General features: G+C 45.6%; 1 protein-coding gene across 1 annotated transcript; it reads right to left on the reverse strand.

The window, feature by feature from the left end:
* Positions 1-1,404: 1,404 nt before the first annotated feature.
* On the reverse strand, positions 1,405-11,670 carry LOC105813799 (glutathione S-transferase A1-like). The gene is made up of 7 exons (XM_012648593.1): positions 11,604-11,670; positions 9,403-9,508; positions 8,019-8,070; positions 7,045-7,177; positions 4,648-4,789; positions 3,413-3,544; positions 1,405-1,670 (listed from the first exon to the last, which is right to left on the reverse strand). Exons 2-7 carry the CDS (start codon positions 9,487-9,489, stop codon positions 1,548-1,550), a joined length of 669 nt encoding a protein of 222 aa, XP_012504047.1. The 5' UTR covers positions 9,490-9,508; positions 11,604-11,670; the 3' UTR covers positions 1,405-1,547.
* Positions 11,671-13,743: the final 2,073 nt, after the last annotated feature.

The raw sequence follows: 13,743 nt of genomic DNA on the forward strand, positions 1-13,743 counted from the left end.
ATAGTCCCATGCAGATTTCTTTGCAGTACGTTTATTTTCCTCAGCATCCAAGCAAGATCTGTACGTAGCATTTGAGTGATGTGAATAAATGTGCTTTGTAGAAAGGGATGGATGACTATTCAGAGTCACGCCAAGTGTGTGGGGGTTTGTTTGCTCAGGTCGGGTCCTAGGTCCTGGAGGTGTGCATGGAGCTGGGCAGGTGTCACATCCATTGGTGATGCAGCCCTGGGGACCCAGCAGGTCATGCCCCAGCCCGCGAGCTGATGGGATAGGAGCAGACACAGTGGCCCCCAGGTGTCGATAGAGCCTTCAAGCGCTCTGTGGAGGGCAGAGGAGAGGCTACGAGGTGGGGAGGGAAGTGCGGCCAGATGGGAAGAGCTTGCCAGGCAGGGCTAGCAAATTGTGCCCAGGAAGGAAGGCAAGAGGCCCCGCTATGCTCTGGGGGGGACTGGCTGGAGATCGGGGGGTGAGGAGGGGTGTAGGACCCATTCTGCTTGCAATGGGGTCTCACTGAAGAATTTCAGAAAGGTGGTCGTGCTCAGATTTGTATTTTAGAAAACCCACTCTGGTCGTCAGTGGAGAAGAGACTAGAGGGAGGTGAAGCTGCTGTCAGGGAGCCCCGTGAGTCTGTCTGCTCCTCACCCCCTCTCCCTGCGGGGAGCTCCCTCTGAGAGCAGGAGGGCTCAGTGTGCCTCAGCCCACACCTCCTGCGGAGACCAGCATTATGGGCCCAGTATGGGGCTGAAGCTAGAAATGGCTCCTAACCCAAGGACTCTGGCATGGTGACAAGCAGGGTAAAAATGATTTTACGTGCATTTATTTATAGGTATTAATAATTCACATGTGTAGTGTGTAGTTTTGAAGCCCAGGCCTGAGTGGCACTGAGAGAACTGAGAGTAAAGCTCATGTCCAGGGCCCCACACAGGGTTGGAGAGCACAGTGAGGATGTGCCCTGTGCACCTGCAGGTAAGGGACAGCAGGGTCCCCTGAGAGCAGAGGGTGGGTCTGTTCTGTTCTCTGTTGTGTGCACCTCCTGGAACGCTGAAGAGTCCACAGCCATAACAGCTGTTTGAAAATGCATAAGAAAGAAACTTTCATTATCAGAAATAAAATGACTCTCCAAGATAAGAAGAAAATTTTGCTATGCTGTTCCCCAGAACGGTAACTCTTTTCCAGTGCATACCTGAAAATGTCAGATGAAAATTTCTGCACTTGATTTTTTGATAGTCTATATGACAAATGTTACAGCACAATTTCTGGAAAAGTCAAACCAACCACATAATCTACATTTTCCTTTTGTACTAAGTTTTTAATTCTAAGAAAGAGGCAGGTCAGGAACACATTGGAAATATGATTTCATATCAGATCCTAATGAAAAAGAATGAATTTTAACCAAGTTTGTTCATAGGAGTTATTTTTATTTGATTAGTACATAATTTGAAAAAGTATATTAGCTTCACAATAGCCACCCTCAGCAGGAGGCAAGCACTTCGTTGTTGCAAAGAGATTATTGGTCTTGCATGGGCTTCTCATCCATGCCTGCTTTTTTAAAACTTGAAAACCTTCCTTGCTGCTTCTATAGCTTCCGCAGTTACAGGAGGCTTCCTCTGGCTGCCAGGCTGCAGAAACTTCTTCACGGTGGGGAGGTTGCTGATTCTGGTTTTCAGGGCCTGCAATGCACAAATCACAGCCTCAGAGTGCAGCCCAAAGACCAAAGCAATTATTAGACAACCCAGGAAATCTGCGCCCTGCCCTTCTACACACACACCGCGTCCCCTGCTTCAGCACCAGTGTGGCGGCTGGGAACACACACCACAAAAATGAAGATATGAGGAGAAAATATAGCTCAATAGCATTTTCCCCAAGGATGTCTGGAAGACTTTATTCTGTCCACAGTCCTCCCGACCTTCTTCCTTCCACATTAATCCTGTAGATTCATGGCTCTTGTGCAATACAAGAAAAAACAACGTGCTTGTCACTGTCAACACAGTATATTGTCTAAGCAGGAGAAACGAAGATATGGGAAAACTGATCTGGGAATGAAGATAGAAAACATTAAAGGCAAACACGGGGGCCAGTCAGACCAATTTTCCCACGGAGAGGTGGACACAGGGTGGGCAGGAATGTGTAGGGCAGGCCTGGGCAGAGAGGAACACAAGGTCTGACAGCAGGGACTGGAGCCCAGGGAAGGAAAGCACATGGAAAGAGACCTGCCCAGACAGACTCCGTGTGGGAAGACAGGGGAACCCCCGGGATGATGGGACTCCCAGAGAAATCAGGCACAGAGACCGCAATGGAATGGGGGACAAGGAGAGAGATGCTGGGCTCTGGGGTCCTTTCTATGATCACATTGACGGCCACAGTAGAACAAAAAATTTTTTTCCTTTGGGCCACCGTGTTTTATTACGAAAACAGAATAAAAACTTCAAAAACAAAGGGATCCTTTCTAATTTAATGAAAAATTTGTTATTTTTTCTTATTTTCCGTGTGTGAGTTATATGCAACTTGAAAAATACTTCACACAGCTCCCAAGGTGAAGAGATGGGAGTTACAAATGCTTCACGAGGCCCTGGGCTCAAAACTAGCATGAGTTAAATACAACTCACATGGCAGTTAATGTGTTATGAAAGGTAAAATAGGCGGTGTAGCAGTGGAAGGAAGGCTTAACGCAACTAGTTCCATTTAGCTTCTGAGTGGCAGCAATAATGTCCTCTAGGTAAAAGCCTCTGCTAAGCTCTGTGCGTAGACCAGCACAGTATAGGGAGAATTTAGTTTTCACTTCAATTCTAGAAGAAAGATGATAACCGTCCCTTTCCCAAAACTAACTCCTGGGGAGATAAAGAAAATACACAAGAGTACCAATAAAGATTTATAGGAACATCATGACCTTACCTACACCTTGCAAAGTTAAATGATCAGGAACAAAGAAGTTTTACAACCCCCTCAGATCCTCCCCGGCACTGGATGTCTGCATTTCTTGGTTACCTATGCAACCCACCTCCTTTCCCCCCTTCCCTTAACATAAAAATGTGGCCAAAATTGAGACTAATTGAAGATGTTCTTTGGGACATGGGTCCACCGTCTTCTCTGTTTGCTTGCTCTCCACATAAAAGCCACCTTCCCTGCCCCAGCACCTTGTCTCTCAAATCACTGGCTGTCCTGCAGTGAGTGGTGTGAGCTTGGACTTGTTTACATTGGGGTGGCATCTGCCTCAAATATCCTCCCCATAACAACAATCTTTTCATGCCTCAGAACCAGGGCCTGGAAACTCATTTTGGAGACCTGGGGGCAGTGCCAGCCTGGAGGAGGCTGGGGTCTGAATGTCACCAGTCCAAGGGCCCAAATACTACATTCCATCGTGGGACATGTGGGGCTGCCTCTCTGGGGGTTGCGAAATAGTGAAACCGATCACCTTCAGCAGAGGGAAGTTGGCGGTGAGGCTGGGGTCCAGCTCTTCCACGTTGTAGATAAGTTCGACCAGGTGGATGTCAGCCCGGCTCAGCCTGTTGCCAACAAGGTAGTCTTGTCCGTGGCTCTTTAACACCTGGAGAGTTCCAGGCACCAGATCAGGGACACACGCACAGTCAGGCAGGGCACCTGCTTGTCCCCCAGCCTCTCCAGCCCCTGACCCTCCCACCTCTGCGTCCTCACTGGCAGGTGTGAGACCCAGACCTTTCTCCACGGTCCCTGATTCAGGAGCGAGAGTGAGAAGCGGGCTCCGCTCCCTGCTGCCTCCTCGGGGGAAGCCCAGGCTCCCGATCCTCTGCTCGTTCCCCCAGCCCTGCGGCCTTCTCACCTCCCACCCCCACTGGCATCTTCCACGTGTGCCCGCGACTCAGCACCTGCTGCCCACGTTTCTGTGTCCCCGCGCCCTACAGCGCAGCCCTGACGTTCCAGGACGGGGCTCTGCACTCTGCTCTCTCTCTCTGCAGTGCCCTTGACAGCCCTCTCCCCCCAGGAGGACACGTCTCCTCCTCCTTCTCTCCTCGTTTCCTGGTCTATATGCTGGGATCTCAAGTAAACCTGGGTGACCCTGAATTCATCATCTTGCACCGTTGGCCCTGACTCCTAACTTACACTGGGCTATAATCTGCAAGGTGAAGTGTCTAGGGGTCAACTGCACTGACGTCCGCAACTTACTTTGATATGCGATAAAAAATCTTTGTCTCCATGCCAGCGCCATCATCCTTGTTTAGATACTTCTCTTTCATCTCTGAAACACTACAATATTCTCCTGACGGGCAGCTGGTCTCAAATGCTCTGACACATGGTTTCAGAATGGTTTCTGATGTATTGCTTTCACCATGCTCTTCTTCAATCAAAGCCCAGTGTGTTCTGTAGGCCATTGCCCAGTCCCTAGTGTGGCTCAGAGCCGTGTACAGCCCATGTTTTATTTATGACTATGAAATTCTGTGGAACAGAGAATTCTAGATTTGGGTCTAGTAAATTGAAATTTGCTGGACAATTATAATTTGGTATAAGTGGTACAATTCTTCACAGTCTATTTCATAAAGTGCCTGAGAGTCATGGAGCTGCGTCGGGGTTCAGGAAGTCTCATTGAAAGGGCAGGTCACTGCCTCGCCAATGCCCAGGCACTATTTTTCTCTTGCCTTCTAAACTCAGTGCCTTGAAATGCTGAACACTTACTTTTTCAAAGGCAGGGAAATAGCGATTTGTTGTTTTCTCTTTGATGAAGGCAAGCTTGGCATCTTTTTCTGCAGGTGGATGCATGGGGAACATAATGATCATTTCATTCAAATCTGCCATACCTTCTATATACATGTCGATCCTGAAAGACAAAACAGCCTCGCTGTCAACTACCTCCCGCCTTAGATTTTATAGTTTAAAAATGTATGAGACTAGAGCATCAAGTAGTAATTCACCTCCAGTGGGTGCCTTTTCTATGTCCGTCAATTTGATATGATTGTTACACATATAAACATTTATTACATAAAACACCGTATTGGGGTAGATGTGTTTCTAATATTTTTGTTGTACATATGATTAAATACAGGTTCAAGGAGCATCGATGACCTGTCCCAAGTCATAGTCATGAGAAAAAGTGATGGATTCCCCGCAAGTAACCAGTGATACTACACTAAATTTGATATCCTTATTGTTGTCTGTTCTGTGATAAGCTTAGTGTGACTAGATGGCCAAAGACCTCCTGCCTCAAGTAACCTCAACAGAGTCCCTGGCACGCCCATCTCGGTCGTGTTCCTCTTCCTCTCTCACCATTCTGCTCCTCCCAGGCACACGTCTATGCCCAATAGTAGCAGTTCTTTCAGCCGTCTCCCACGAACATGCCCCACAGCCCCCTCCACGTGCTGCTGCCCTACTCCAGCCATGTTTGTGTTTCTCCCGACCCAACGTAAACATCCGTTCACTGGTGCGATTCTTTCTTTTTTTTTTTGAGACAGAGTCTCGTTCCGTTGCCCAGGCTAGAGTGCCATGGTGTCAGCCTAGCTCACGTCAACCTCAAACTCCTGGGCTCAAGCTATCCTCCTGACTCAGCCTCCCGAGTAGCTGGGACTACAGGCATGTGCCACCATGCCCGGCTAATTTTTACTATATGTATTTTAATTGTCCAGCTAATTTCTTTCTATTTTTAGTAGAGACGGGTCTCGCTCTTTCTCAGGCTGGTCTCGAACTCCTGAACTCAAACGATTAACCCGCCTCGGCTTCCCAGAGTGCTAGGATTACAGGCGTGAGCCACTGCACCCAGCCCGGTGCAATTCTTCACACAGTTACAAGCAGTGTGGACAATAGGAGACCTTCTTTTCTTTTCTGTCGAGTTGGGTTTTCCACGATACTTTTTAAAATAACAGCTTTATTGACATACATTCACATACTATAATTGTCACTCATTTAAAGTATACTATTCAATGGATTTTGGTACATTCACAGAATTCTGCAAATACCACAACATTCTAATTCCAGAGCATTTTTATCACCCTGAAAAGAAAATCTGTACCCACTGGCAATATTCTTCATTCCTCCCCACCTCCCACCCCTCTAGCCCTACTATTCTACTTCCTGTCTCCACAGATTCCAATATTCTGGACATTTCATACAAAAGAAATACTACAATATGTGGCCTTCTGTGTCTGGTTTTTTTTATGCAATACGTTGTCTTTAAGGTCAACCATGTTGAGCATACATCAGAACTTCACTCCTTTTCATGGCCAAATAATGTCCCGTTGCATGTCTTTGGCACATTTTGTTTCTCCATTCATCTGCTGATGGATATTTGGGCTATTTCCACTTTTTTAGCTTTATGAATATTGCTGTTATTTGCATTGTAATTTTGTGTACAAGATTTAGTGTGGAGGTATTTTCAACTCTTTGGGTGATATACCTAGTAGAGAAATTGCTGATTCATTGTTAACTCTGTCAACCTTTTTGAAGAACTGCCAGAAGTTCCAACAAGGTTATGTTTTGAGTTATGAAGTCTCATCACAACAAGGAGGAGACCCCAGAGCGTTGGCAGTATTAAATACATCTGGTTGCTTCAGACTTGTATTGAAATGTTAAGGTAACCCCTGCATATTGGGCACCAGACTCTACGAAGCCTTGTCAAGTGGAAGAGTCCCTATAACTGGCTGATAACCTAGGTACCGGTCATTACTCTTGTAATTACTGAAACTTGAGATTCAGCTCCTTTGGGCCCTTCTTCCCCAGGCCGTCATCTACATACACTCCAACTTTGTAACCCTTGTCCCTATCCATTGGCTGGAACTCACCTCCTAAAGGCCTGAGCACCTGGAATCAGGATTCCACCACCCTCTTGAGTTCATGGTTCATGAGTGTTTAGAAGCCTCTGTCACGGCGCTACACCCATGGGCTGCATCCTCTTGTATGATCACACTTGCCTGAGCCCTCCCACATTCCTCTTCCCTCACCTCTGCCACCCTGGACCTCAGTGCACATGTCCAAGGCCCAGCCTGCTGCTGTCATGACCCCTTGCATGGTCCTGCTCACTCGAGGCAGGACCTAAAGCTCTCCTGGGTTATCTGGTGGTGTGAGGACAGAAAATGTACCTACAGGGCTCTCTCCTTTAAGTCCTTCCCGTAGAGGTTGTGCTTGCTGGCGATGTAGTTGAGGATGGCTCTTGTCTGCGCCAGCTCCATCCCATCAATCTCGACCATTGGCACTTGCTGGAACATCAGACGCCCATCTTCAGGAAGAAGGAAAGAAAAAGGAGAGGGAGATGTCTACAGGCCTCGCTCTTTCAGGATAAAAAAATAATTGGTGAAATGAATGAAGATAAAATGTAAAACTAAAAAATATTGTCTGGGAGCCTAACAACTGAAAGAGCATCCCGTTACTTCCTGCAGTCCTTCTTTCTCTTACCAATTTTTCTTTTCCTTTTTAGGCTTTTTATTTCCAATCCAGGTAAATGGTAGGTCCCTCATATTTTTTGTGCTGATATATCTGCATGGACATTTCAGGAAGAAGCTGGGAGAGGTGACAACAGGGTGGCCAAGTGCATGTCATTTAAAATGGGAAGTTCCCAACGTAAGTCTCCTGGTTTTCAGGACATTTAAGATACTTTCTGAGAGAATTTTCTATGCATGAGTCCCTTTCTGTGCTCTTCAAAGCCTACAATATAGCTAGAATGTCACCTTGTCAAACTGGTGAGAGAAAAGAACTCAAGATGGACTTATATCTACCTCTTTTCTCTAATGCACGTCCTTGCGTGTCCTTGTGGGGAGGGCTGTGTGGGACCCTGAGCTATCGCAGCTCAATCACAGTACAGAAAGCACGAGAAAGCAAGGAGAGGGCATTCTCAGGGCACTGGGGACGGTTCCTTTAGCAAATACTCAGAGGTCTGGCCCTTTTCACCCCCGAGAGTTGCCAGACCTGCTCAAAGAGACACACCCCTTCCATTTTAACCACTTTTCTCCCTCTCCACCGTCCCAAATCACCACCCCCAACAGGCATGGCCTGGTCTTAAGACCTCCCCGTGTACCTTCTACTAGTTATCCTCACATAGGCATTTAGATACTTGTTCTTACCATTTCTTAACTTATCCAAATCTTCCGGACTTGCTATAAATTTCTCTTCAAACTGGAAGCAAAACAGTAAATGGGTTCTCGTTAGTTCGTCCCACAGCACTATAGATTTTTACACTTGAATGGCCCGTGTCCAGAACATAACCTGGATCAGGTAAGATTTCTAAGATTGGCAGGGACACACATTAGTCTGGCCATGAGCTTTTGGAAATGCAGGTTAGACCCGTGGAGAAAGGAGTACAGGGAGGGGGGAGCACAGAGCTACTCACTCCTCACAGCAGCTCCCCTCCCCTCCACCCGGACCCCACAATGTTCATGGTACGGTCATGATTTAGGAGGGGAAGTCACTGGAGGGAAGGAACTGGGAAGTTCTTCCAGTTATGATGCTGCAATATCTCAGAAAATCCTGCATCTCCAGGATAGATCAGAACAGAACCTGTGTGTCCCTGGCCTGGGGTGTGCTGTGGACCAATGGCCATCTAAGAATCTGCCACCAAGGGGTGTTTGCTGTAATTTAAATCATTCTTTACCATTGCATAGTTTAAAAGGGATTCTTAGTCATCAAAAGGTCCAGACATTGGGGGTTTCTAACGTGCTCACTGCAACAGAGATTGTTGTGGATCTGTGATCACACAGGGTCATGATGTAGGTACAGACACATGATAGAGGCATATAAGTGAGGAGGTGTGTGTGTGCCAGCAATTAACGAAGTGTCCCGTTCAAGACAGACAGAGGGATGGTAGGTGTCACTGTAGGAGTTGGGATGGGGTTTGCCAGTGTGATGTCGCTCAAGAGCCTGAGGGACTGGATCATAACCACCAGCTCCTGGGCACCGGGAACCCAGAGCCCTGAGTGAGGGCCTCCAGTGAGCCCTCCCCCCAGTCCCTCAGTCAAGCTGGGATGGAGAGGAGGGAGCCTGGGTGCTCTAAGCCCTGCCCCCTGCACCTGCTGTGCTCACTCACCTGCGCAGGGCTCTGACACATCCCCAAACTCACATACATTTACACTAAAAAATTAACAATAATTCTTTAATATCATCTAATATTTAATTAATATTCAGGTTTCTAATTGTGGTTTAAAGTGTCATAAGTTACATTTTTTTTTTTGTTTAAATCCAAATCCAAATAAGTTCACACATCACGGTTAATTGATGTTTCTTTTGGTTCTTTTGAAAATATTTTTTGATTGTTTATGTGCTCTTTGGTGGACAGATGGACAGACCTTTTTTTCCTTTTCATTGGTCAGATTACTCCATTTTTTTCTTTGTAACTGGGGATATTTTCACTGAAGGTAAAACTATTCACAGATCGTCTTGTTAGGAAGTCTCTTGGCTTAGAAAAGGATTTTGATACAGTTCATTTTAGATATGTCCTAAGTCCCAACCTACCTCTACTCCAGCTGCAGCCAAGAGCCACCGGATGGACTCCATTCTGCCTCGTGCATTGAAGTAGTGAAGCTTGGGCTTCCCCGCCATGATAGCAGTCTCTTGGTTTCTATAAGCATGAATAAAAAAATAAACAAAGGTGTCCACAGAAGCAAAATGTACCTTAGGATGTATGGTTGAATACACCAGCAATATAGAAGGAGTATCTGCCTTTCTCGTGGCAGGACCGGAAGAGTCTAAGGAAGATTTTCCAAAGCCCAAATTGTCACCCATTAATACCCAACATCGTGAAAATGCTTCAGACCAGTCTCATGTTGCCATTTGTCCTTACTTTGAGAACCTAAATAGGGCAGCCTGGATCCCACACAAGTGAGGGTCCTGGGAGCCTGAGAGGGACCTTGAAACCAGAGGACACCACTCACAGGGAGGAGCAGGAGGGAGCAGAGTCACTCTTCAGCTCTTTGGCTGTTACACCGCACTTGTTCACAAGCAGAACCAGTCTTGTCCTGACCGTAGTCAAAACCTAAATTTTCTCTACAGAGAAAGGTGTTCATTTCTTTTCTATTGGATGTCTATAATTTTCCACTTCTGGGAGAGTTTTATTTTCCAGTCTAGAAAAATGGTATTTGCTACATTAATTTTATATTATAAGGAAAGGAAGTAACATTGGTTTAGTGTCCGACATAATATGCAATTTCTCATTTTTGTTCACATTTATTTTTCATAAAAGTCACTTGATATATAGCCTGTAATTATTCTGAGTTTACAGTTGAGGTTATTAATATCTATAGAGATTACGTTACACGGTAAACCTAGCACAGTTTTTATCTGACACCAAACTCTTGGAGCTTCTCTACACCAGCGTGTAGAACCTTGGTCTTCTGACGTTCACACTAGCTTCTGTTATATCTTCTTACGGAATTTTCACAGCCTATAGAAGGTAGCATTTTCACCCTCCCCCCATCCCTCCTGCCCACCCCCACACCCACCCAGCTCTCAGGAAGCAGAGAAGGTGTCCTAGTCTTTATGCATGAGATATCAGGACATCACTGAATGTTCAGTCCATGCTTCGCAGGCTATGACACGGCTAGATAACTCAAGGACACGCTTTTTCTTTTTCTTCTTTTAGCTCTTCCCTCATACAGCACACCATTTTAGAATGCACTAGTATAGAGTGTTTAAATGTCAAGCTAGGATCATAGAAATAAAATGATCAATTCTGATTATTAAATCCACCACTCTGCTTCTTAAACAGAATTACCAAAGCAATAGAACTCCACATAGTGGAAACATAATGACTATGCAAAAAAAACCAGTGTTTTGCCAGGGTAGCCCAGGGTAATATTTGATCTGGCAAATAGAAGGAATTTGCAAGTGCTCTGTTGGACTGGAAACATGACAGCTCAAGGGAAGGACATTATTATGTTTGTCGGAGGCGCAAGTCCACATCCACTTGTCATACTGTCCTGAAGGTCCTAACCATTTAGATTCACTTGCAATGTTGACACTAAACCCTGCTCAGCCTTTGGTCCCAGAAACGCTGAACAAGGAAGAGGAGGAGGAGGAATACGAGAAGCACTGAAAAAGGAGAAGGAGAAGGAGACGAAGGGGAATACACACTGCTTGGTGTCCAATCGCAAAGTAACTTGTGAACAATAAGCTAATGCATGGGAAGTCCATTATGGACGAGTCAATTTAGATCCGAATCGGTAGGCACTGATGATTGGTTTCCCACCTGGAGGGGCGGGTTTCGAGGACGGAGAGGCAAGCAAACACCTGGGTATATTTCCTTTACATTACTCAAGTGGGACCCCAAATGGGTGACTCTGCCAAATGTAAATCCAGTATAATTCTGTGTTGGCTCCTGTATGAATCATACTGATACCTCCTATTTAACTGTAAAAGATTGCGTGTAAGCTCCGACAAATGCACGGCAGCATTTTCAGATTGCTCATACTGTTGTCATTCTCACTTTTCTCACGCCATCGAAGTCACTGCCCTTGCTTTCTAAATTCCTGAATCTTATTTTTGTTTAAAGCCATGTCTTTCAGGAACTACTAAACAATGCTTTAATCAGCTCCTGAGCACACTAAGAAGGCACAATAAGAACATAAAGTACACACACAAACTAACACATTTAAACATGCTCTCCTAGTGAAGCAGACACAAGAACATTTAGGAAGGTTCTTAAGGTCAGTACTAACCTAATTAAGTCCTGGCTGCGTCTCTAGAGGCTCAGCTCCTCCAGGCCAGCTCCTGAGCTGTGTGTCAGCTGCTTAAATGCTGGGACACTCCTGCCTGCCGAGCTGGGCGGGCCCAATAGGGAACAGCCACCCCCACAGCCCAAAGTTCCATGCTAGACTAACAAGCAAGACAGTCAACAATGTTTCATTTCAAGGTTATCCAAAACTGCACAACAAGGGATTTCAAATCTATTTGGCTGCCTCAGAAGGTCCTTCCGACCAGGCTTCTTTGAACACTGTTTAAGGATGATCTCATTAAATAGGCTGCAGGTTTAGGGCAGAGGGGAAACCTTGTCGGGGGAGGAGGACAGTGGCATATGAGGGTGTTGTCAGGAAAGAGGACTGGAGAGAGAGAATGGGGAGATTGCACCTGTGTTTGTAAAAAGGACTCAATGATGAATACTGTTGCAAAATTCTATAAGCTGGAAGAATCTAGCAGAGTTGTCCTAGCCCTGAGTGGGAAAACCTCAGCTGCGTTACCTGGGGTCATTGGCGGATCCTTGTCTATGGGGAACATGTTGGCCTTTCTCTCTAGCCCAAGGTCCTTTATGCACTATTTCTTCTGCCTGGAACATGCTCTTCTCCCCTCCTCCCAGGCATCTCGTCCTTCCTCTGTCCTATCACTCTTCCCACATTCTGTGTTCAATGTGTGCTTTTGTCCTGCTCACCGTGAGCTCCTGAAGGCAGGGCTGCCCTGTCCCCGTGGCTGACCACAGTGTCCAGCATATGGCAGGGGCTCAATGAGTATATGTGATTTCTCTATTTCTAATGGAAATTGTCTAACATACAAACATAGAAAGGACAGTGCAATGAGCTTGATGTACCCATCGCCTTGCTTCAATAATTGTCAACAATATTTGAAGCAATTCCCAGTCTTATTTTATTTCATCAATAAATAATGTGTATCTTTGAAACCTTTTTACTGTAATTATTTACATTACAAAAAAATTGCAAAACTGGTACAGAGTTCCCAAATATCCTTCACCCGGTGTCCTCTAATATTAACAGCTTACATGACCATAGTACAAGGATCAAAATCAGGAATTTAACACTATGTAATACTTTTAACTAAACTGCAGACCTTACCTGGACTTCACCAGCTTTTCAACCAATGTCCTTTTTATTGTCCAACATCCCATCCAGCACCCCATGTTGTATTCAGTTGTCATGTCTCCTTAGTCACCTGCAGTTGTTACTGAAAGTTCGGTGCTTGTCCCTGAGACCAAATCAGTGAGAACAAAGCATGAGGGAAGTGATTTGAGGAAAAGGAAAGAGAAGCTTATTAATTTGTCAGCAAATGAGGAGGGTGGCAGACTAGCGTCTCAAAAGACCACCATCCTGCCTTTAAGCAGAAATACAGGGCTTTTTAAAGAAGATTTTTCAGCTTTGGGCTACTGTTACTTAACTATACTTAGCGGTTTTGGTCAGCCTTGTCTCTAGGAAAGATGATCTCGTGTCCTTTGTCTGGATAATTCTGTTGGGTGATCTCTTGTGCTTTAAGGTACTAGAAAACAAAGAACAAAGAACATTTTCCTGCCCCTTTGATTACTGGCCTTGGGCATGAATGCAGATTTTAATTCCCCAAAAGGGCGAGGGGTTTTAAAGAGACAACTCATAATACATTTTGCCCTTTTTGAGAACTTTACCTCTGTTACATATTCCCCACTATCAATTTTATCCTTCCATATCAATGAGAGAAGGGGCGACATAGACACAGAGCTACTTTCTGCTGAATTGCAGTGATGTTTTAGATGGAAGGTTTGTACTTATTTCTGCCATTCCTATTTCTGGGTTGTCAAAAGATTTACAAAAAATAAATAATGCAGGCCGGGCGTGGTGGCTCACGCCTGTAATCCTAGCACCCTGGGAGGCTGAGGCGGGAGGATTGCTCAAAGTCAGGAGTTCAAGACCAGCCTGAGCAAGAGTGAGACTCCCGTCTCTTCTAAAAATAGAAAGAAACTAGTTGGATAGAAAAAATTAGCCGGGCATGGTGGTGCATGCCTGTAGTCCCAGCCACTCAGGAGGCTGAGGCAAAAGGATTGCTTGAGCCCACGAGTTTGAGGTTGCTGTGAGCTAGCCTGATGCCATGGCACTGTAGCCT

This window comes from Propithecus coquereli, unplaced genomic scaffold (genome assembly GCF_000956105.1).
Source record: "Propithecus coquereli isolate 6110/MARCELLA unplaced genomic scaffold, Pcoq_1.0 Scaffold29, whole genome shotgun sequence".
Lineage (NCBI taxonomy): Eukaryota > Metazoa > Chordata > Mammalia > Primates > Indriidae > Propithecus > Propithecus coquereli.

Coding starts and splice junctions, on each gene's coding strand:
- LOC105813799 (XM_012648593.1), bottom strand. CDS start 9,489: ATGGCGGGGAAGCCCAAGCTTCACTACTTCAATGCACGAGGCAGAATG. Junction 3,545..4,647: donor ATTTCCCTGCCTTTGAAAAA/GTAAGTGTTCAG, acceptor GGAACTCTCCAG/GTGTTAAAGAGCCACGGACA. Junction 1,671..3,412: donor CCAACTTCCCTCTGCTGAAG/GTGATCGGTTTC, acceptor TGTGCATTGCAG/GCCCTGAAAACCAGAATCAG.